At 38.1% G+C, this 25781-nt stretch overlaps 2 protein-coding genes across 2 annotated transcripts in view; one reads left to right on the top strand and one right to left on the bottom strand.

The window, feature by feature from the left end:
• LOC119768016 overlaps positions 1–16417 on the bottom strand; it is a 54783-nt gene extending 38366 nt beyond the window's left edge. Inside the window, exon 1 of the mRNA XM_038258287.1 lies at positions 16349–16417. Within this exon, the coding sequence (XP_038114215.1) occupies positions 16349–16367 (19 nt within the window). The 5' untranslated portion in view covers positions 16368–16417. The remainder of the gene's footprint in view (positions 1–16348) is intronic.
• The window catches only part of LOC6031856 (homeobox protein 5), a 180600-nt gene continuing 161142 nt past the window's right edge, over positions 6324–25781 (top strand). The window contains exons 1-2 of the mRNA XM_038258286.1: positions 6324–7532; positions 21411–21901. Of these exons, the coding sequence (XP_038114214.1) occupies positions 21844–21901 (58 nt within the window). The 5' untranslated portion in view covers positions 6324–7532; positions 21411–21843. The remainder of the gene's footprint in view (positions 7533–21410; positions 21902–25781) is intronic.

Raw genomic sequence — 25781 nt, 5'->3', positions numbered from 1 at the left:
AACTAATGGTCCGGTTTACAATGTTAAAATATGAAACATTCCTGAAATTTTCCGAACTTTTCGAAAAAAATATTGGGGGGCAAACATGTGCACTAATTTAAAAAAATGAAAAACTGCGACTATTTTCAAACAAGTTACCTAAAAATGGATTTAACTTGAAAACGGTGCACTTTATCAAAGTTTTACTTGATTACTTTTTGATTGCAAATTTGATATTACATCGATATCGATATTACATTAAAAATTTATAACTCGGTCAAAGATTTTTTGCACAACCTGGAAATTTCTGAAAAGTTGGCATTTGATGTCCTCTTAAACATATCTAAAAATTAAAGAAAATAGTGTTTTTTACAAATCAAGTTTTATCGACAAAAAGTTAAATAAATAATCACAATTTTTTTTACCGTGCATAATTTTTTTCAGTGTATTTCTTATCCATATCTACAACTTTGCCAAAGACACCAAATCGATCAAAAAATTCTTTCAAAAGATACAGATTTTTGAATTTTCATAAATCATTTTTGTATGATGCAAAATGGCTTCTTTGGGCATGCCGAAGACACCAAAAAAGTTTCAGTCGGATTTAAAAATACAAAAAAATCGAATGACCGAAATCTGAGAGAATTGCTCTTCTAAATCATTTTAGCGTAGTTTAGGGTCATACCTTTACTCGACAGTCAAAAATTAGCCAACGAAAATAAATGTATTTTTCGTGATTCGATTATTCAAAGTTTCGATTATCCGAAGTGAAATTTCTGCGCTGGCTCAAATCGAGGGGAAGCATGCAGTTTAGGGCGCCAGAATCGTGTGCACTTTGAATTTTTCAAAAATAGTTTGTATGGAGAATTAGGGTGGTTCGTCGCTGTTGCATACAACCAAAAAATTGCATGCAATATGTGGGAGTAGCGAACAGCACTAATTCTCCATACAAACTTTGATGAAAAACCATTCGGCCCTGTCTAAATATTTTGAAAAATTCAAAGTGCACGTGATTGTGGGGACCCTAAACATCAAGCTTCCCCTCGAGTTGAGCCTGCGCAGTCATTTTTGTCAATTTTGTTAGGTCAGTGTAATGTAGTCTGGACTATATTTAAATTAAAATTCTTTAAATGTCATACCGTTTAACGGTTTACTTTAAATCTTTAATTTTCATTCAATTTTTTCACAAAATAAGGATTTCGACAAATTTTACCTCAACTTTTGTAATGATGTAAAAAGCTTTTTGGTTGGGTATTTTAAAAATCAGGTTTGAAATTTTTTTCCATGAAATCAGTTCGGACTGAAACACAATAGTTGTCAAATTACCCTGGAACTAACGCTTAACCATCCTTCCCCCAACAAAAAGCGCAAGAGTAGGTATGTTTCGGATGTTGATGTTAATCTCCGCTGAATGAAGTAGTGTAGAACTCCTGGTCATTGTTGCTGTACAACGCAACTAATGCCAGATCACTCAACAATTGGACCACTTGATCGTTCTCGAGGATCCATTGAGAAGATCACTCCGCCTTACCTATGGACCCTAATCTTTAGTTCACGTTCACAGCTAATTATGAACTAATTGTACAAATTGATCAACACCCATTCCTTCCTCGACGAAGACGACAACGGAATACGTACAGTGGTGTTCAGAGCTCTACGTTCAGAAACACCAAATCTGAGTGTGTGCGAACAAAGCAAAAGGTCACCGACGTCGTCGTCGAAGCAGGAGCAGGAGAGCCAAGTGCCACAGGTCTGGGCCGGGGTGGCAAGGGTCATGGGGCCGCATTATTCAGGCCCACGTACGTTCAGCAGAGATTCCGGTGGGCATGATCGTTCACGTTCTGATTGTGGTTCCTGCTGTGAGAGGATCTTTCACAGAGAATTTTGTCTGCTCTTCAAAGAAGTTCCTCTCTTCTTTATCTCTTGTGTGTACAATTTCATTGATACCAAAGTCTCAGCCACCACACATGTTCCAAACCGCGCATTGGTAGTAGAGAGAGTTGGTCACTGATAGCCGTAGAGTCCGCGGCCAAAGATCAACCCGGCTCTCTTCTAAACCCACATAGACAGGCCTGATGATCACTGCGGTTGTGACCTTTTGCTCCATCTCTCGCTCTCTCGAATTTGTTATAGCTGTAGGAAGTTCTGCGCGGTATTAGAAGGTGATGAACGCGAATGAGAGGGCACGAAGCCGTGGAACTTCAACAGTGTGAATGAACAGCGCGAGAAATTGTGAGTGTGTGAAGTTTGAAAAATACGAAGTCAACGGTGAGTAAGAGTCATAGCGAAACTGTTGATTGGAGCTGAGAATGGGAGGTGTTATTGTTGGAGATGAATGATGTTGTATTCGCATTTTTTTTTAATTAAAATATCTTCAAGTTTTCATAATTAAACCTAATGTTTTGAAAAGACTTTTAATCTTTGGCAATGTAAGAAGAATTTCACTAAGTTTTCATAATTAAAGATTGGACTGATAGCTGCTGAGCTATCGTCACTTGAAAAATAAAGGCTAAATGAAGAATAGTAATAAAAATTGTAGCGATATTTTTTTTAGGAATGGATAAACAAAACCCTAAACATGCACGCAAACAATGAGTTCACGTAAATGTGAACAAAGTTCATGCCCTCGGAACCAAAAAAAATGTTTTAAATGTGAATTTTTAAATTTTGCACCATGAAAGTTGAACACATTGCATCCTAAATCCCGATGGCATGAACTTTGTTCACGATTACGCGATCTTTATTTTAGTCTGTGGAATTTTTTAATTCCATAATTTACTTATTTTTTAACTGAAATTTAAATTACAGTTTATGAGAATTTAACTTTATATGAAAAAGAGTTAATGAAAAGTCGGTTGAATTGATTGACTGTTATTATTTTCTTGAATTATCATATCAATTCTTACAGTTTCTAGAAACACCATATATACACACCTAGAGTTTTTTAAACCGATTTTACAACTGTTGAGTTTGGTAAACCGAGAACTACCAAATTCGGTGTAAACTTACCGAATTTTTTTTAATAAAGTTCATTATTGTCCATCTTACTACCGATTGTCGGTAAAATTTTATTCATTTTGACAGATGGTTTACCGATCTAAATTTATCTATCTATCTACAAAATTTCACTAAAAATCAAGAGGCAACCAAAAATTTGCAACTTAACTTGACATTTCAATTAAAACATAACTGTTTAGAATGCATCTTACAATACCTATTTATGAGTACATATAATCATGTTCAGTATTGTTGTTTTGTAAAAGAATGGGACAACAAACAAACATATTAAGAAAGCAAATATTTTCATGAATCAATTTTAATTTTGCCAATTTTTAATAGGTGCATAACTGTAATTATAATTTTTTTGAAAATCAGGTTTGCAATTTGACATTAGGTTTTTTTTTGCGTTTTGCACGTAAAATTGAATATTTGGCACTTTTGAGATGCTAGTCTTGATTAAAAAAAATAAAAATATTGTTTAAAAAAAAATCGGAAAATTTTACGAATGTTTCCTATTTTAACATTAAAAACCGGACCATTAGTTGCTGAGATATCGACATTAAAAAAAGGGGGTTGTTTGGGTGAGACTTAATCAATTTTCCTGCAATCATTGCATGGCAATAGACTTTTCTCAGCATTTAAAAAAAACTTTCGACTGTTGGCAAATATGGGTTAATCTTAAAAAATTAACAACTGCGACTATTTTCAGAAAAAAATACCTCAAAATGGCAATAACTTGAAAACGGTGCATTTTATCAAAATTTCACTAAAGTACTTTTTGATTGCAAATGCGATTTTACATCGAAAAATGAAGTTGAAAATATTTGCGACCAACATTTCGATTTCTGTATTCATTCAAAAATTCATAACTCGTTCATAGATTTTTTGCCCGTTCTGGAAATTTCTGAAAAGGTGGCATTTAATGTCCCCTAAAAATGATCAGAAAAATAATGTTTTTTACAAATCAAGTTTTAGTGACATAAAGTGAAAATAAAAATCTCAAAAAAAATACCGCGCATATTTTTTTTCAGTGTAGTCCTTATCAATACCTACAACTTTGTCGAAGACACCAAATAGATCAAAAAATTCCTTCAAAAGATACAGATTTTTCAATTTTCATACATCATTTTTGTATGGACAGCTGCCAAATTTGTATGGAAAATTATATGGACAAACTAATGATGCCAATTGGCTTCTTTGGGCATACCAAAGGTCCCAAAAATGTTTTAGATTTCAAAAAAGTTTATGGATACACCATATTTTTACGCCCAAAGAAGCACCAAATGGTCAACAAAATGTGTTTGTTATTGTTTGCATTGCGTGCTCTCGTTTTTGTTTATTCAAGGTCAAACATTAAAACGCTTTTTTCTCGGAACGTCAAAATGGCGGGTGCGACAAGAAAGCACGACGTAACGTAACGTCACACGTCGAAGAATGACCTGTCACTGTTTGTAGACGGTCAATGTGTGTAAACAAGACGAAACAATTAATTTTAACAAAAAATCTTCAACAGTTTAATTTCTGCCAGAAGTTCGCGAGCGTTTTTTTTTTACTTTTTGGGTGACGATTCTCGAGATTTTCAATTTCCCGGGAATCAAGAGTTGAATTTGGAAATTTCCCGGGACCCGAGTGTTTTTTACTATGCCTATAATGCCAATAATGTATAAAGAAAAGTTATAAATATGTTTCTTTTCAATGAATTCAGTTACGATTTATTCATACTTATTCAATGAAACGTTAATTAAAAGCCTCATTATTTTTGGGAACTATGATCTACAATTTTACATTTTTTTTCTGAATCTGCAAATACAACTTGTTTGAAATTGTTGTTAGGTTTTTGTGAAGTAAAAAATAGCTAATATATAATTTCCCAGTATTCCAGTATCGGGATTTTTGCAATATGATAAAAAGCAACTTAAAACAACAACTTAGAGTTATATTTTTTTCTTGTTGACCTTAAAAACTGTAAATATTCATTGAAGAAATAGTAATCAGGAAAACCCAAATGTTCACATTTAGTGGACCTTAACTTTACAAAGATTGCCAGAGTTTTTTTTCTTCAAAATATAATTTAATGACGCGAAACACAAAATGACTTATTGACATCAAAAAAGGAAATTAGCTTGATACAGCGAAACATAATAAATAAGAATTAAAAAAACTAGATTATAAAGTATGCTATGCTTGAAAGAGGATATGGAAATTATACTTATCTTGAAAAGGCTTTTCCCTCTTAGAAATAATGAATAATAAAAAAATATTTAAAAAATCATTAGACTTCCTTCCTTGGGTCTAACTGCTAAGTATGCTTTTAGGTAAATTTTAAGGTCCACATTATTTCAAATTCTCTCAATTATAGTTATTGGAATTTTTGATAAGTTAAAATTTACACTTTCTGAAAAAGAAGATAAAAGAAGCATTCGTTCATTCAAACTTGAACATCTTACATTGAACATCCAATGTTCTAAACAATTTCAAATCTTCAAATGTTTTTCTGATTAGTTGATATAATTTAGCATCGATATTAATAAAATTAAAATTTCCCGGGAGTCTCGTTCAAATGTCCCGGAAATCGAGAGGTTCAAAAATGCATGATTTCCCAAGAAATCCCGCTCGTCACCCTCTACTCCTCTCCCTTTCGCGGGTGAATAGAGTTCGCAAACGAAGATTTTTGTGCGCTTATTCTATCCCTGGTAACAGGAATATTTTAACTGTGTAGGTATATAACAGTATTTTATTTTTGTGTAATTACGCCTATAAGCTCATTCCAGCTAGCAAACTTGTTGAGGCGCCATGTTTCTCCATTCTATGAGAAGATATCATGGAGACGCTTGATATTCCACCATTTTTGAAGTTCAGTTCAAGTGCATCTTTCAAAATTTCACCAGTCCACCAAAATAAAAGTAAAAGTTTCATATCCTCTTGAGGGGATAGCTCCTTCCACCATCCAGAACCACGCGTTCCACCAACCACATAACTTCCACGCGTCGTCAACGATTCCGTACCGCGGATCCCTGCTCTCACTCTCCGTAATTCCGCGTTCTTAACCACATTCTAGTGTGTGTAGGAGAGAGAGAGAGTACCTTCTATACGGTACACAGGAAACAAGTTGCCTCGACACGATCGACCCGCGCGACCTGACCACAAAGATCAGCACAAGTCACCTTCTCAACCACAACATCAGCGCTTGAAAGTGTGGTGTTCGCTGCTGAGAGAGAGGGAGAGTTAAGTGATATTGAGAGAATCGTGCGAGAGCGAGAGAGTTTTTGGACGAGTGTCCCAGGAAGAGAACTCGCGCCGAGGCACAGCAGGAATAAGAAAAACATTGTTGTTTTAGCATTTTCACCGAATCAAGTGAATCAGTCAGCTTTCGTAGGTTGTGGTGTGCGCAGCAGCACAACAACAACGGCACAACGGAACACAGTACGGCACAGTGCAAGAACAGAACCGGAGAGCTCGGAGTTCGGGAGAACAGAACCGCCACGTGCGTACGTCGTGCGTTCGTGCGTGAGAGTAGTCGAGTGGAACAATAGACGGAACAGTGAACAGTGGCGTTTATGCGTTCACGGGTTATCGCCGTTCAGGAAACGCTGTCGTGGTCGAGTTCTGGTGAACAAAGTCAAAGAACAGCTGAATGATCGGGGGGTCAGTGGCTCGCGCTTGCGATCAAGAAGTGATTAATCATCGAGTCTCAAGCCGGGTTCGTGTGGGTGGTCACACTTCTTCTTGGAGGGACCTCGCCTCTTTGGAGGTCACATCCGAACGCCCACGTGCACACAGTGACCTTTGTGGTACCGCTCAGTGTTCGTTCAGGTGGTGTAGGTGTCACCGATAAGGGAAGCGCTAAGTGGTGAGCGTTGCCCACTATTTACGCGAGTTGAAACATATTTATAATGACAATTATTGCTGCGTCGTAACGAATACACGGATTAAGGCGGTTCTTGCGGACGGCGCGAGAGAGTGTGATGTAGAACGCTCCTCTGTGTTGTGTGTACATTTGAGGTGAACGACGACGACGACGGAAAAAAAGAGTCCCCGGAGAAGAAAACAAATAGTGAACAACAACTGCTCGGTGAGCTCGAAGTTCTGTATTAGTGTGTGGATTAGTGTGAGAGCGCCGCGCGCAATATTGCTGTTCCGAAACCCCGAAGAAGACAACACTGCGCTGCTGTGACATTTTGACTTAAGTCACTCGAAATGTCAAACCATTTATAAGTTTAAATGTTACATCGCTGTGCTCGGTGGAGTTTTTTTTTGTTCGTTGAGCAAGCCGAACCAGCAGTAGAGTGCTGTGGTACAATACCGGTGGTACAGCTGGAATTGCCTAGTGTGACAAAGTGAGTGTGCTGCTGATGCAGTGACAATATCCGGTCAGTTTGACGGACGGACGGAAAGAGGTAGACGACGTCGGGTCAGGTGTGTGTGATGTAGCGACGCCGACGGCTTTCAGTGTGAAGAGTGTTCAGTTGTAGAACGCGGAGGAAAAGATTGGATTTTTTTACGTGCTTGTTATCATCAACGGATGTACGACGCGGGACAAGTAATTATGGAAGGTATTTACATGGCTTGGATTTTTAATTTATCGCAGAAAGCAATGTTATGTGATGGTTATGGAAAAAACATCGTTAAAATACATCTAATTTTCGTCCTGTCGAAATTTTTAGTGAGGAATACTAAAAAGATGTAAACAAAACAAGGTTACAGAAATTATGCAGAATAACCTTTTTTTTCAAACGATCTATTCAAACAGTAAACCAGACGAAGTATTATCAATTTTATCTAAACTGGATACTTCGTCGTCATAAATTAAGAAGGTTCAAATTTCATTGATAGAATTAATATTGATATTTGAATTAATACTCAATCGGAAAAGCTTGTTATCAGATATATATTTTTAAAATATGTACTAAGGTAGACCACACAACGTCTATGCATCATTTAAAAAAAGTTAGCTGCTAGATTGTGTGTTCAAAAGTTACATTAACAAAATGTCACTGTGTTTCTAACAAGTTTCGGATCAAAAATGTGCAAATTGAATTGATTTCGTGATTTATGTGTATGTTTATTTTGAAATCTGATTAGCTAAGTCTATTAACTTTCAATAACGATCGATTTTAAACGAAATAAATTTGCCATTTGTACGCAAATAGTTGTTTATGCAGAAAGTTGCGAAAACAAGATTTTTTCAGCACGAGTCGTACATTTATGCAACGAGGTTTACCGAATTGGATAACTCCGACGAGTTTTTTTTTGCAATTCTGAAAAAGCGTTTTTATGTCAAACATCCGGGTCCGGTGGTTTAGTTGTTAGCGTGGTAGCCTCTTACACCAACTGGCCTGGGTTCAGCCCCGTCGGACACGGTGGCATTTTTTAAGACGAGATTTGCCTGATTACGCCTTCTATCGGATGGGGAAGTAAAACGTTGGTCCATTTGCGTAAAAGATGTTTTGGGTGACTCACCACACATACCTTCGACCGCTTAGAAATGAGCAGAAACTTGTAACGAAGACCACAAAAGACCCGGGGGTCGTTAAAGTGGATTGCTTTGCTTTCAAACATTCATGTGTTACGTAAATTCACCGTTCAAAACAAAACAATATTGAAAAATGTAACTTTTCGATACAAGTGTTGAAAAGTTCAACTTGTCAGCACCGATTTTAATGTTGAAAAAAAAAGAATTTTCAGCACTGGTATTGAAAGGTATTGATTTTGAAATCTGTTATTTTTGGTAGTTAAAAGTAGACCGTTTGTTTCTTCAGAAGGACAGGAAAAGCTGACCCTTTCACAGCGAGATTTCAAAAATCTGTCCAGATGTTTTGCAATCATTGAAAAAAATGTCTAAGTAATTATGACATTTTTTTCGCAGGAAAAAACTTTTTGCGGTACTATACGTAGCAAATTCACAAGTTTAAAATATGTTTAAACGAGTCCAAACACGCTAAATATGATTATAATTGCAGGAAAATGCATTTTAAATTGTTTTTAAGTTGATTAGACTTCAGTTTCCATTGAAATTTTGAAGTTTTTTTTTTTGAAAAAATAGTCCCTGATTTTTCGGGATTTTGAACTTTGACAAATATTTGCAACTGCCTAAATAAATGAATGATACTTATTTTTGTATCAATCAAAAGGGCATGCTTAAGATTTTTACAAATTTTAAACGCATAGATCACACATCACCCACATCAAAAACTGACTGAACACTTTAGAAAAACCGATATTTTTATGAATTTATTAATATTTTGAACTTTTTGACAGTACAATTTTGGATACATTTTGTTTCAATACTTTTGAAAATTTGGCTCGAAATTTGCAAAGCCTGGAAAACAAAAACTGTTATCTAAAAAATAAAATTTGTGCCAGCCTTACAAAAAGCAAAGCAAAGCAATCCACTTTAATGACCCCCTGCGCTCTAGCTTAAGATTGTGTGCAAAATCTGAACAGGGGATATGAATTTTCGAAAAAATGTGATTTTGAGCAAGAAATCTAACATATTTATCAGCAAAATGTCTGCATGATTTTTATGTATAAAATAAACTTTGCATTAATGCCTTTACAAATTCTTTGAAAAAGTGCATCGTAATTCACAATAATTCATGAAGGATAAGTATTTTTTTTAAAGCTCATAAGGCCGATGCAAATCTTTAAAAAAGTTTTTGTCCCTCGGCCCTGGCCAAGGTCAAGGGGGAGGGGGCAAAAATTAAAAAATATAAAAATTTAAATAACAAGCCATAGTCTTCACATTTAAATGAAAAAAGTGTTTTAAAATGCATTTTACACTAGTTCAGTTGTTTTGTAATCATTAGTTTTCAAAAAATCTAAGATCTGACAAAAACAAAAATTGTATCGAAAAAAAAGATTTTGCATCGAAAATTTTCAAACAATCTTAAGATTTTTCAATAAACCCAAACATGCTAAAAATGATTTTAAACGCAGGAGAATGTATTTTAATTTGATTTCAACTGGTTGCACTTGAATTTTCATTGAAATTTTGAAGTTTATTTTAAATTTTTTTTTTGCCCCCTGATTTTTCGGGACAATTTTGAAGGGGGTGACAAAAACTTTTAAAAATATTTGTACCAGCCTAAATGTTTCTACATTTGTTGATATTGTTGGATGGTTGCTGAGATACAGCTTCTTTTTGACATTGTTGGTTGGTTGCCGCTTCTCATAGTATAAATCTGGAGTTCTTTTTTTTTGAAAAGGTTCAATAAACTAAATTTTCAGTTTTTGTTTTTTGGGTGTTTTCTAATACCCCTGACTCAAGGTGGTTTAAAGTTGTGAATAATGTGTTTTTTCATGGTTATCTAAAAGGCTCTCATTTTTGATCTCGCGATATCTCGGATTGAGCTGGTTTAATTTTCAATGTTTAAAAAGGATTTTTTTATTATTTTTTCTACTCTTTTGGTAAACAAACTTAACATTTGATAATGTCAATAATAAGTGTTTGTTGTCCTTGCAAAAGGTTGCTCTTCTTTTTTAAATGCCGAATTATTTTTTATAGAAAAGAATAAAGAATTTATCAAAAGTTTTTTTTTACTTTAAAAATCGAACCAAAACTGTTCCATTTACTTTGTTTTGCTTAAAATATTGTTTCGATTCTTCGAACTATTCTTGACCTTCGGATAATCGATTCAGGACTGCATTTAAGTATTTTTTTGTCAATATGTTTATGAAAAGTGCAATTTCATCTATTCTTAGAATGATTCTTTTAACAAGGCTAACTTTTATCAAATTGTGCCTCCTTCCATTTTAATCCTGGCTTCCTCCTCATGACAATATACCACTCTGAAACACTCCGCCCATCGTCTGACGCGTCGGCGGTGGTGTCACGTCACTTGCGCGGGCGCACACATGTCTCACTACTCAGCATGTACCTTCTGCGCTCACGGCTCGCGGCACAAGTGTTCCTCAAACCGGAGAGTCAAATGCCAACCGTATTAATTGCTCCAACGACGGCCTGTTGCCCTCACCCCCCTTCATTTGATAAGAAAAGACAGTCCCCACCCCCCCCCCCCTGCTCCTCGACCGTCCGTAGGGCTAAGTAGTAGACTACTCTGCTCAACGAGGGCGTGTGTGTGTATTTGTATAACGAGGTCACTTTATCTCTTGCTGTGTGCGCAGCTGTAATGTTATACCTCATGTGCACGAGGACGTACCTCACGTACACCCGCCCACCTTCTCGCACTCCCACCCCCACCTCCTGACACAGGGACTGTGTGCATTCCTCTTATCGAACGTCTCAGTTGGACAGCGCCCGGCTCCACCTCTACCTCTCTCTGTACCTACTCCCTGGTGATGGTCATCCGCGTGGACACACGTACCTTCGGTGCGACATCGTCGTCGGTCACAAGAAGACACCGCGGTTATCAGATCGTTGTTGTTGTTGTTCTTGTTCAGCAGTTCTAGATCAATTTGACATAACCTCACTCCGCTGATCAAAGCTCGGCAACATTGACCACATTTTGACAAATTACCCTCCGGGGCTCGTGAGTTTTGATTACCCCCGAAACGAGTATATCACACTACTGGTGTTTTATCTACTACGGTTTCGTTGGTTCTTCGAATGCTGGCTGGGCTTGGTTCGGCTGTCTGGCTGACGCGCAGCTTTACGTCATAACGGTGTCGTGGTGACACGTGTAGAATTCGAACAATGTATTTTTTTTGCTTTGAACATACGCAATAATTGAACAAAGTTTGGGCTAGTAGTTCTTAAAGGAAGTAACACTTCAACCCTCAATTTTCGGGTTAAAAGTTACCTCGTGATCTCGACTTCCTGTCCTCATCCTGTGCATAGCTGTACTTTGAACTTGTGTTTTATCTTCTTTTGTTCAGCTTTCCGAAATTCAAAAAATTAAAAGTATTGTAGGTTGGACTTATGGTTTTAAGTTTTCCGAGTGTCAACAAACATCCAATATTCGAATAACGTTATCTCCCGAGTCTTTTGTGGCCTCTGTTGCAAGTTTCTGCTCATTTCTAGGCGTTCGAAGGTTATGTGTGGTGAGTCACCCAAAACCCCTTTACGCAAATGGACCGACGTTATACTTCCCCATCCGATAGAAGGCCAGAAGGATAAGGCGAGAATCGAACCCACGCCCCATTTAAAACTAAGGGATCGGCAGCCGAAGCCGCTAACCACCGCACCACGAGGCCCTACAAACCACCGCCAGAGCCACAATTTTTAATTTCTTGTTTCAAGTCCCCAAAATTTGGAACGATTGGTTTTGTATTGGATTTTTTTATTTAAGAAAATCACTTTACATCCTACAATAAAAAGTCTTTTGATTACGCATCCAACGTTGGGCAGCATGATTGATCCGGACATCATTTTCATCAAAATATCTGAGATCCGGCCTCCAAAAAGTGTACGAAAACCACTAAAGCCCTCATAACTTTTGATACGGTTACCAGATTTTCGATTTTTTAAGCTCATTTAAAAGGTTTTTCTAATGACGGGTTGCATGATTTATCCGGCCTCATAAAAATACTAAAATATCTCTAAAGTACTCATAAATTTTGATAGGATTGTTCCTCAACCTTTTGGTCTCATTTGGAGAGGTCTTTCAAATACCTACACAGAAAAAAAAAGTTGAATTTTGGAATGTTGAAAATTTGGTAGGTTGAATATTACCTATTTATTTGTATAATATTACATAAAAAATGTGTAAAAATGTGAACCTGATGAATATTCATCAAAAACTGATGAAAATTCATCATTTTATGGGGTAAAATTAATCATATTTTTTGCCACAAAATCTGTCACCATTTACTGATGAATATTACCATCATTTTTTTTCTGTGTATTTAAAAATTTACAAGAGCAATTTTCTGAGATTTCGGTAATCCGTTTTTTTTGTATTTTTAATCCGGCTTAAACTTTTTTGGTGCCTTCGGTACGCCCAAGTTTGTCCATATAATGTTCCATACAAATTTGGCCGCTGTCCATACAAAAATGATGTATGAAAAGTCAAAATCTTTTGAAGGATTTTTTTATTTTTATTTAATTAAGACTTACATTTAAAAATGGCCAAATATTCAATATAACGCCCTTTTGAAATAAAAGTCTTGAATTAACAAAAAATAAATTCTTGATTAAAAAAACAAAAAAGATCGGAAAATTTCACGAATGTTTCATATTTAAACATTGAAAATCGGACCATTAGTTGCTGAGATTATAAAATAATAAAATAGTGAGTTTTTTGGGTGAGACTTAGAAAACATCAAATTTCCTATTTTTAAACCATTGCATGACAATATCTCAGCAATTAAGGATCGCGATAAGTTGAAGCCACTTATTTAAAAAAATGAATAACTGCGAATATTTTTAAAAAAGTTACCTAAAAATGGCTACAACTTTATAACGTTACTTTTTATCAAAATTTTACTTAACTAAAACATATAAAAATTGAAATTACAAGCCTAAGTTTCAACATTTGGATGAAAAAAGTTTTTTTAAATGCTTTTTACAGGCGTACAGTTGCTTTCCAATCATTAGTTTTGAAAATATCGAGGTATTGACGTGATTTTTATTCCCTAATTTTTTTTTTTGTGGGACTGTAGATTGGTATTTTATGAAAATTTTAAATGTTTTCAAAGGAGTTCAAACATTCTAAATATGATTATAAATGTGGGAAAATGCAGCTTAACTGGTTTTCAGTTGGTTAAACTTTAATTTTCATTAAAATTTTGAAGTTTTTCGAAAAAATATTTTTTTTGCCCCCTGATTTTCCAGACCAACTTTGAAGGGGTTGGGCGACATAAACTTTGAAAATAATTTGCAACGGCCTTAAGTACATTTCGATTGCATATTCGATTTTACATCAAAAAATTAATTTAAAAAATTTTATCGACCAATATTTAGATTTTTTGAAAAATCAGTATTGTCTGTGTGTGTGTGCAACCAACCAAACGGGACCACGCGGTCGCTTCTTACAAATTGAGTTATTTCCATGTATTTTTAGATCTACATTCTATACATGCAAATAACTCGCATAGGCATTTGGATGGTGTTAGCTCTGCCGAGCTTCGGTGACCCATTTCTACGCTGGCTAGCCGAGCGCGAGGTACTTCAGCTTTATCGACAAGCCCCGCCCTAAAGAACGTTTGGACCAATCAGATTCAAACGTTATTTAGAACTTCCGAACCCTTGTCAAATGGACAAGGACCCAGCGCGTATATAGTTGATAGTAACAGTATTCCTAATTCCAGTCATAGCTCACTAAGTCGCGAAGGCATAGTGGTTAGCATTTTTGCTTACCAATCCAAAGGACGGGGGCTCGAACCCCGACTCGAGCGACTTTGATTTTCGTTTATGTTCAGAGTTTCAAGATTTATATTTCCTATACTTTCTCGTTGGGAGCAGATGGGAATCGAACCCAGGACCATTCGCTTACAAAGCGAACACCGTGACCAGTAAGCCACGGCCACTTCTGATTTTTTGAAAAATCAGTATTGATTCAAAAAGTAAAAACTCGGTCAAAGATATTTTGCCCGTCCTGGAAATTTCTTAAAAGTTGGCATTTTGTATGGACAGCTGCCAAATTTGTATGGAAAATTATATGGACAAACTAATGATGCAAAATGGCTTCTTTAGGCATACCGAAGACACCAAAAAAGTTTAAGCCGGATTAAAAAATACAAAAAAAATAAAATTGCAAAAAAAAAAAACAGATTTCGTAAATGATTGCTCACAACAAGACGTCATATATATTTAAAAAATCCCAATCCGGGATTTGACCAAAATCGTTTTTCAAGCATAACTTTTGAAATACTTTTCTAAACTTCATAATATTATGGGACCCCAAGGCAGATCGAATGAGACCAAAACTGTCCAAATTGGTTCATCCAGTCCAGTGATAATCGAATGCACATTTATCGGTGCACGGACTTACAAACATTTGCCTAGAATTTAAGTCTGATTTGATAAGTTTACATAAAGGTGTTTCTTGGAGGTCTAATTAAGAAGTTAATTTTTCGAGTGATTGTATAGCCTTTCCTTATTAAGGTGAGGAAAACGAAACGTTAAAAGCTCAGGTTGAGTTTAATCTTTAATTTTGGTAATACTTTACCGTGTAACTAGATTTGGAATTGGAAACTTGTTGAATAAACTACAGTTTAGACTCGATTATCCGTAGGCTATTCGATATCAGATAATCGAATCACGAAAAAAGCTTTAAGCTTCAATATGACCCCAAACATGCTCTGAAGTAATTTAGAATGTTTAAATCCTAGATGGAGACCAAAACGGCGGTAATGAAATATGAAAAAATACATTTTGTAATTTAATAAGCAAACAACAGCTCAAATTTGCCTATGGGTTCATAGCACTCGAATATGATTTTAAAAGTAAGAAAAGAAAAAGAATACATTTCATTTCCATGATCCGATTATCTGAAGTCCCATAAAAACTTTTTGTCTAGTGCGATATGACAATAATGTAACAGAAAATCGACCAATATGCTAAGAATCATACTTGACAACTTTTTGTGTATTTGGCAAAACTTAAAAGATGTTTATGTTTGTGATTACAATCCAAATTATAATTTTTGATTGTCCATTTGGGTTTATTTTTTATTAGGAGAAAATCAACGTGGATCAACCCTTCAAATCATCATTTCACCCAACACCTCATTATTCCAACTCTATCTCTATCTAAATATTGTGACACCACAGTTCAGCTCGCGTTGTGCCCTTTTCACTGTCAATACAGTTGGCTGATGCCCTTACAATTACCGTCCGGCGTTCTGTACTGCTGCTGGTGGTAACACGAAAGGTCACCAACAGGAAATGATGTGGGTACTCCACATCGAACCGAGCCGACGTGTCGGATTTCATTTGTTAGTACGCCAAACAGCTAGTACTGTTGTAGAGCACATTTTAAAATATAGTTCACATTAGGTACTACACACGTGTACCCTTTTTTTCTGTTGAGGGTGCTTGTATGTGTGTACGTGGGCTGCATTCTCTCTCTTGCGAATGCACTTTGAGCGTAGAACGCGCCTGTATTTGTGTACACAACTACCCACCGCGCGCATTTGTATGTATGCTAATGTTGTGTAATCTGCCAGAAGCGACCTTTTGCGCTGATCTCTGACTTTGATGATCTTCCTCGCTGGCCGCCGCGGCGTGGAACGTGTAAATGTGGTTCACTCGGCGTTTCGGTCCGATTGAGGTTAGGTTTGAAGTGGTGGGGCAACCTTTCGCGATCGTTCTAAAGCGGGAGATTCCCGTAGGTTTTGAGTCGAAACTCATTTCGATTCAGCCGTTTTGAAATCTTGACAAACTTGAATTGTTTTCCGATTGAAATTCACCGTAGCAGTAGCGCAGGTCTCTCTTGAGGGGGGAGCTGATGATTTGTAATTCTACTCACAATCTGTGGCCGCAGCCATTCGATACCATATATACTGGCGTGGCGATATAAATACCTTGATCCAACTAACACACAGTTCCAACTAACGTGTACGTACGTACGTGCGCGCGATCCGGTTGAAAACACATGACATTTTGACTCGCACAGGAATGCTCCTGCCCGCGAAAGGTTCACTCGGACACCATCATCAGATATCATTAGAGTGCCAATCCATTATAAATTTTTGCGCTCTCGTTCGTATTGCTGATTATTATTAGCTTCACTGTCCCATACCGGGCGTTGATTCCACTTGGCTGGACTTCCCACCTGGTGAGCTGGATAGAATTCCTGTCGACGTCACCGAAACATTGAGTACAGACGAAAACAGTGCTACTGTTTTCATTTTCGACATCTCCAAAATCGCAAATAGTGTTTTCAAATTCATCGTAGATTCGTAAACACATGTTTTCGTTTTCATCAAACGAATTTCTTTCCGTGTGGGTGTGATCCCAGGGGATCACAGCTGTCAGAATACCTAACCGTCAATCCCCGCGGTATTCCCAACCCGCGCAAAATTTGCGCAGTAGTTCGCTGTGTGTGCTCCGGGAATCTCCGAGTCACCAACCAGTTCGACGTTTCTGAGCCCCCGGGTTCATCAACAGTCATAACCGTCCGTCCGTCATCGCCGCGAGTTCAATTCTGTTGACTCATGAACTTTGAGCCGCGCCGCCGTCCGCCCGTTCCTTCACTGCTCCGTGTTTGTCCCTGTTTTGCTCCGAGCCGTTCTTGGTTCTTGGTTCAAGAGAGAGAGAGAGAGAGATTCACACACGAACGCGTATTGCACATAACCCGTGGTTACACGCAAACGAAAGATCTTTGACATTTAGTAAAAAAAAAATTAAAATCATTTAGTGTTTATGCCAAATTATGACAATGATGACAGATGTTTTGATACTTAGTGCGCCTTTTCTCGTTCGATTTGTTTACGTTTTTTCTTCTTATTTTCTTTCCAAGGGTTGTAATACAACGGCCCAATTCTTGGAGAAAAGGATTTACAGTCATTCGATGTCAAAAATACTGCCAAACTTGTCAGAGCATCCGTCCCGCCTCGTTTGGGTGTACCCTGTGACTTTTCTTGGTACGACCTCGTTGACGACCGCGTATAGAAGAAGACCTCTGTCTTTCTACCGACCGGTCGACGTGGTCGGTCACACATCCGGTCGCCGGCCAAAGTCGTCGGTGTCAATTCACCTCGCCTCCTCCTCCTCCCCCCTCTTGACCCCCTTTCCGTAACCCTTCCCTCCGCATCCCCGATTCTCCTTCTTCTCCACTTGGTGAGGAATTAATTTTTGTGTGTTTAAGCTGCGACGACGACGACGCCGCGATGTAATTGAACTGTCGAACGCGCTCAACCACATGCGCGCGATGACACGCGCGCGCGTCGCACAAATACTGGCGCGCAACGCGCAATACTCATCGCCGCGAAGAGACCCGCCACCAAGAAGTGCAAAACAATATTATCGATAAATATTTCTTAAAGGGGAAAAGGGGAGGAGAGAGGGGTAGTGAGGTGCGGGTGGAAGTGTGTGTGTGTGTTCGGGTCACGTCATCCAGCCATCATTGTCAGTGGCAGTAACAGTTCATCATCATCGTCAAGTCGCGACGAGTTTGACAGTTTCGGGTGCCGGGTGATTCTCTCTCGATTGATGCACAGTAAAATAACAAAACAAAATTTACACCAGTTTACACGATTAGAAACTTTAAGATTTTTTAGAAGGTTTAGAATTGATTTCATTATTGAAAAAAGAAAGAAAATGAATCGATTATTTTTAATGTGCATGCTTTATTGAAGACATTTTGGAAATACTCATATAAAGCACGCGCCTGAGCTTCCACACGGATACAGACTTAAATAACAATAACAACAACAACAACAAAAACGACTGGCAGACATTGTTGAATGGTGACGATTATTACCTACTTATATTGGAAGGCACACTGCCGTCGTTATTTTTGTATTTTAACACAGAAAAAAAGTTTGAAAATTGATCGGAAAAATTTGAATTTGACACTTAATTTGCATTACGATGTTATGTTTAAAAGGAATAGAAGATCTCTAACAAAACAAAAAAAGGTAAAAGGTAAATTTGATTTACAACATTTTTTGTTGAATTAACGAGGTTTTACTGTACATTAAGAACCCATTAAATTGTCACCAATTGTTGTTAAATCATCAGGGTCATTCTAAATATTGTTTTTTACGTTTGTTTTGATAATTTGGGAATTTTCTTATCAAAAGTGAGAAACGACAAAACAATTGTTTACTAACCTTAAAGTGTCAAACCATCGGGGTTTTAGTGTTGTTTTAGAGTTCCGGTTGTCCGCTTTGTGTCCAGGTAATTTGACCTATTGTCTAATGACATTTCGTCGTGCATTTTGGGATAAATTTAGTTTGAAACGCCAATACCTTACCTTGTGACCTTCACAGATCCCCAAAAAATCCTTTTAATCCTGAGATATTCAATAGAAACCAAGAAAACTCTGTGCATTGTCGTCACTTTCCATATGAATGAAATGTAAACCTTGTTGTGCTATCTTGACACACCACGAAGAATGCTGTAAGTGCGACAACTGGCCAAAGGGATTTCAGGTAAGAACGCGTTTGACACTCGTGCATGCCCGACTACGGTAAACATTTGTAATTATAACTCGGGACGCTGGCAACTTCGGAAAAATTCACCAAATGGTCAACCAAATGTGTTTGTTATTGTTTACATTGCGTGCTCTCTTTTTTTTGCTCATTTAAGGGAAAACACTACGCATTGCGACAAGATAGCACGACAGCGTTGATTTGGTTGGTAACTTCTTTGTTTGACACTTTTTTAGTTTGTACCCCGTTGGTTGGTCAAAGTCAAACTAAAAAGTGACGAACTGTCACTTTTTAACGGCGCTCACGCACACAAATAAAACAAACGTTTGATAGTTGGTGTCAAACCATCAGGGTTTGAGTGTATTTAAATCAATACAATGGTAATAGGCCGAAGTGTAAACAAACAGTTTACGCTAAACCTGCTGGTGGTTGGTCACTTTTTCGTTTGACACATTTAAATTCGGTTTTAAAACGTCAAACTAAAAAGAGACGTACTGTCACTTTTTACATGTCACTAATCCAAACTATCAAAATAACCGTTTAGTAGAGTGTGTGAGCTCCGTTTATAGAGGGTGGCAAACTAATAATGGATCCCGATAGTTTGACAACAATCGATGTCAAATTATCGGGGGGTCAGTGTACCTTGCACGTGCTTGTTCCAACCATCTTCTGACGAGAACAAGATGCGTTGTTTACATAGTATCGACTGATTTTAAAAGAAGTTTTTTACTGTGAATGCTGAGTTATTGTCCACTAAATTTATAATGGAGAAGATTTATGCAAAAGTGTGAGCTTTCGAGGGCGATAAAAACGCGAGTTTTAATTTGAGTAAGCCGAACCGTAATGATTTGAAGGCGACCCTCGCCAAAAAGGGATTTTCGACCTCTTGGCTTAAGAAGAGGAGAATGTGTCAAGTGTGAGAGTGGAATGATTGCTAATTTAAAAGTGTTACGAAGCCGTGCGCTGCGGGTGCGAATTGCGTTCCGCGAATAATAAACGATTAAATGAGATTGTTGTTTTTGGAATTTATGAAATTTTTGATCAAAACTGGGCTTCAAGAACAAACTTTTATATTGTAAAGGTGCATGCATGAAATAAAACGTAAACAGTTCATACATAACAAAGTAAATGGCCCAAAGCCAAAGTGTAAACAAAATGTCCATTCTATTTGTTTTTTTTTGTAAACATCGACTGACAGGAGCAGGACAGGCTGTTTGTTTACATTTTGGCCTTGGACCATTTACATTGTCCAACCTCAAAACTGCAAGACGAAAAATCTTATTTGTTTATAGATGATAAGATCAAATGTTAAAAATAATGTTGCCTTCATTATTTTCTTGTTTTTCGATTTTTCTAAAAAAAATATGACAATCTATCAAATTTTAATTAGCAAATTACCAGGGTTGTAGTTTAGTTGTCACCAAAATCGCCAATCAAATGCACAATCGCATCGAATTTTCTATCCCACCGGGACTCATCCGTCGTCAGCCATTATTTTGACTACCAACGGTCAAACGGACGGCATGTCAGCGTAGACGCCGCCCGTTGCTATTGCCTCAGTAGTGGCCGGCCGTTCAGAAGGTTCAGTTAAAAATAGATTCCCCTTGCTGGCCCACACGGGCGAACCTCGCCAAGAGAACCGGATCATCACCGCCAGAGTAACCAAATGACCTCTGTGGTGATCGTCCCCTTCCTCCCATTTTTCCACTTCAATCTTGCGGCAACCCCGCTGACTCTGCTAACCTCTTACGGTAGAACAACGATAGATCGACATTTTTTAATTTGAAGAACTATCACATTTTTCTCCTCTCTGACGCATCCAACTAAAAGTGTTTGTGCAAGTGCGAAAGCAATCGCTGTCCAACCACCAGGGTCTTACTGTACTCAAATTTGATCGTTCTTCCGGCCTACAAACGGGCCAAAGATCGAGCGATAGAAAAAAAGAGTGTGCAATACCGATCGATGACCGCGCACTGGTCAGCTGCCAGATTTTCCAAGTTAGAGTTCACGTGGGAAAGAATTGGATGGGAAAAGTTGGGGAAAGAACACAAACATTCGGAAACCGTTCTCACCCCGAGTCCGACATTCTTGGTCATCGGCGGATGCTCTACTCTTCAAGGTTTTATTCTTTTGAGAACAAAACGCGACCGATCTGGTTTGGTTTGTGTATGATCTTTCAGCTTAAGTTGCTCTTTCAACTGACATTTGAGACCAAAAGTATAAGCAGATCAACCTTTTTAAAGAGTGCACGATCGCGCGAAATGTGAGTTGGGCAGATTCTTGATGGCTTGTGCGGATCTACTGCAAGTGTATTTGGATTGTTTTGTTTTTATTGTATTATTGCATTAGTATCGTTGCATGAATTATGAATTCCAAGCCAAATGTTTTGTTTGATTACAGGTCTAATTGGTATCAATTTTCTTCTTCTTCCAGATCTCCCGACTACAAACTAGTTCCCAGTGTTCAAGAAGCCACTTTTGAGACACGTGTGTCACATCCACTAAGCTTTCCCTACTGTTGAGGTTTCTCGGTGCCAAAAGGGGGGGAAGGTGAAACTATATTGATAAACGGTCTCTATTTGCGCTCAACTGATAAGAGACCTGTGCAGCGTAGACCTCACCTTGTGTGGTAGATTCCGTGCCCGTTTCTCTGAACTAGTGTCTAGGTTCCGTACTACAAGTGCGCTGTGTGTCACCAAGTTTGCGCACCCGGCTTAACCGAACGTGAAGTGCGCGACGATTAGTGATTAGTGAGTGCGGCGAAACTAATTAGTTGCGCAAAGACAGACACACAAAGTCACGACCATCGCGCCCATGGTCGTTACCGTCCTGGAGCCAGCGAGCCTAGATGTTCTAGGTGGCGGACCATGAGGGAAGTGGACTCGTCCGAAACATCGGTAGTATGGCCAGCTTGGTGTTATTCAGGTGAGTTTTATGGGCCCGCAAAGTTGGGCTCGAAAAGCTCGAAGGGTTGTAAAAAGTTTTCTAACGAGAATTGGTGGTTCGTGGTCGTCGTTAGGAATTTGGAGCAATTGGGGTCCCCCCCGACCGTGGTGGTGGGAACTTGATCTCGAAACAATAAACTATTAAATGACACATGGTTAGGTGTGGATTTTAGTTGAGATATGGGAGCCGCTGAAGCAGCTCGACGGTGGTGTGTGCCATAAAATGTTGATTGGCTTAAGAATTGGTCCGGCAAACGTGCCCGTTTGATAAGATATACGTCCCGTTTTTCACCTCGGAACCTCGGAGTTGGAATGAAGTGACATACCAGTGCGGTTTGCAGGTGATCGGATTTGAATTTGAAAAGGCCTTTCTTTTTATAGCACACGCCGGGAGCGCGATTTCAGGATTTGATTGCTCATTTGTTTGTTATTCATGGGGCTCTCACCGATATGAGCGAGATGAAATTGGATGCTTTTTCGAAGTAGTTTGTCATTGTAAAGAAAAAACGTGATGAGAAGTGGTTGCTTAAATGGTGACCAGATGAAATGTGATACCGTCTACTGGGGTGAATCGGGACTACAGTCTGAATAGGGACAGCGCGTTTTAAATCACCTGAAAGTTTCAACTTTGGAAATGAATGTACACATTTTGTTGCTCTGAATCTGGTCTAACCGAAACCACTCAAAAATATCAAAATATTAGGTTGCAACATTGCTAAAACTGCTGTCCCAATTCGCCCCATGTGTCTTGATTCGTCCCAGATGACGGTACTTGTGATAAATGGTACCCATTTTCGAACTTTAGACCTTTTTTGTTTTAAAATTATACAGTGATTCCACGTCAAACCAGCACGGTTGTATTTTATTATTCGGCGATTGGGATATTCCTATCCGAAATAGGGTAGTCCAACAAATTTTACTATTTTTTTCTACAATCGCGAAAACCAACGCATAAAGTCATATCTCTGGAAAGCTGAACCAATTTTAGCGTGCTGCATTTCAAAAGAAAATTGAGTTTTTAACGAAAAAAACTTAGAATTTTTTAAAAAATATCTGAATACAATCACAGATCAAATGAAAACTTTTTTAGCTGATTTGAAGGTCTTGGGACCAAAGAGCTTACAACTGAGATTATGAGATATTATTAGATGGATATTCACATTTTTTTTTGATATGTTACATTGAATATCCAGAAAAATTATAGAAAAATATGTTCAACTGTTAGCTATTTGGTTCTGAAACGTTCAAGTCAGCAATCCAAAGTTTTTATGTTATCTGTAAGTCGATTGTTCTATCAAGTTAGGCATCGAAGTGTATTCGGCAATGTTTTTTTTTAAAAAACAAAACGAAAGGGCGTTTGATACGTACGTTGCGAGCCATTCCGGGGATTTCTTGAAAACGACAATTTTTTGACCACCCTTATCGCCAAACAAACATTTTCGGCAAGGAACTCTCATGCCAATTTTTTATCTGGATCCTGTTGGTTTGATGTGGAGTCGCTTTTGCGAAATTTTCTGATCTTTTCAATAAAAATATTTGAAAAATATATAATTTTGTCTACTTTAAGACCAAAACACAAAAAATCACAAAAGTTGCAGTTTCGAGATATCGTCAGATAAAAAATGCAAGCTAATAAAGGTAAATTTTCATTGATTCGAAATCATTGTGAGGCTGTTTCTCAGAAACTGATTGTCCGATTTTTAAAGTCTCACAGGAAATATCTGAGAAAATTTTCTTAGCTTTTCAAAAATATATATTTCAGAGGTAATTTTCTTTCAAGAAGTATTTTTAAAATGCAAAAAAAAACGAAAAAAAAATCGAAGAAAAATACCTGAAGTAAGTACAACTTAAGAACGGTACATTTAGTCAAAACATTGTAAAGTAAGTTTCTTTTGCTAATTCCAGTTTGGTTCAAAAAATGATTTTCAGTATTTTTTTTTTGTCCAGATTTTTTATATTTTTCACAATTCATATCTTCTAAACCACCACGCATCATGGCTCAAAAGATGTTTTTTACTCCTCTTTAATCAATTTTTAGACATAAAAAGCTAGATAATAAAATGGTATTTTTCCGTTCGATCCTTTAAACAAATGTAAACCTTATGGGGGGTGAATAGAGGGGCTCAAAAGCGGGACCGTTTTGAACTGTCAAAGTGGAACCATTTTACTGTTCGCCAGAAGTGGCAAGTATTGTAATCGATCATTTAGGAAATTATTGTAAAAAGCAAATGTGGTTTATTAATTTTCCTTTTCTCTTAATATTTTCATTATTTTTTTTTACTTACGAACATTTTGTGATTATTCTCGGAACTACCAGTACCATTACCAGAAAAATCGTCGTCGATCCATTCTTCCTCAAATGAACCCACTTCCTACAGGCTAATTCCCTTTTCAGCGCCCATCCGGAGGTCGTTGATTCCGCCCGAATGGTGCGCGCGATTCCCTTTTTCTAGTACAAAACGATATTTTTCCTGACTGTGTACTCTGTCTCGAAAAGTGCACAGCACTTCTGGGAGTTCTCGCTTACATTTTGTTCCAAACCGACTCCGCGAAACTTCACCCACTTCTGACAAGGTTCTTTGTCTCCCAAAATCTTGGAAAAATCGCACAGCAGATATCAAAACAATTCATTCAAGTGCAAGGGAAAAGTCACGCTTGTGCTTGAACCACATTCTACTTTTTTATGTAAACAAAGTGGAATCATCCCCCAGCTTATGCTTAAGTCCATCGGAGTACCAAATTGGTATTCAACAAATATTTTTATGACATTTTGATAAAGTGCGTCGCTATGTGAATGGTTAATTTGGAAAGTACATATAATATTTCAAGAATTTATATATCCGCTTTTATGATGTTAAATTACAATTTGTAACAATTTTGTAAATGAGCAGTTCAAACGTCCCCACCCTCCCGGGACCGCCGGTGGTTTCAATAGATTTTCAATCGCAGAGCGTGTTGACGATTCTGGAATAGCTTCTTAGTGCTTCAAGTTGCTGTCCCCAGTGCATACAAGCACAATTTTTCCATTACTTCTTTAAATGTTTCAATCAAGATGATACCAAATAAGCTCCCCAGTTCATAACTCTCATAAACACAGGTTCATGGGCGCACCAAGACATTGCATCACATTCGAAAGGAGCGGGCTCGATTGCCTGTGTGCAGGTCGTTTTGTTTTTCGAAAGGTGAACCGCCGCCCGGACGAAGCTCGCACCCAATTGGAGCGGATTAAATTTGTTTTAATTGACGAAATCAGGACCTCTACCACGGTGGACCTGACTCTGGAGCTGCCGAGAAGACGCCTTTTACTTTTCAACCTGCTCGACGGTAATTACGAAGGGCAAAAGTGAATGTTTTGGTTTTGTTGTTGGATCGAAGTCGGCACGTAGCCGGGGCCATCAGGATCACTTTGGAGGGGCCATCCCTTTAAACGGAGGTGGTCGACTATCGGTCAGTTCTTGGTTTTGTTCAGTTGTTCGGAAGCAAACTGACTCATACTCCACCGCAGCCTGTAATCCACCTCCAAAAACAACATTCACGCGTGCGCTCGTCGTCCTGTTACAGTTTTGCCACCCTTGGACAGTCGCCCAGGAGATGTGAAAGGCCTCCGCGGCGGATTCCGAAAGTAACTGTAACAGCGCCGGTCGACCCGGGTGTCCCCGCGCGGTCGATCACTTTCTTATTATGACCTCGCGCCACCTGCCTGCCTCTGTGCGTCGTACCTGCGATGTCAACGAGTGCCCGCTCCCGTAATAAATTGTCGATCAACCCCGGGCCTAACCAAACAGCAGTGACGTGTAGATCAGCGTGCCAAGTGGTTGGCCTCGCCGGACACGCGGACATAGAGGGCGAACTCGAAACCG

The sequence above is a fragment of the Culex quinquefasciatus genome, chromosome 2 (assembly GCF_015732765.1).
Source record: "Culex quinquefasciatus strain JHB chromosome 2, VPISU_Cqui_1.0_pri_paternal, whole genome shotgun sequence".
NCBI lineage: Eukaryota > Metazoa > Arthropoda > Insecta > Diptera > Culicidae > Culex > Culex quinquefasciatus.
This window is presented reverse-complemented; position numbering and strand designations above follow the sequence as displayed.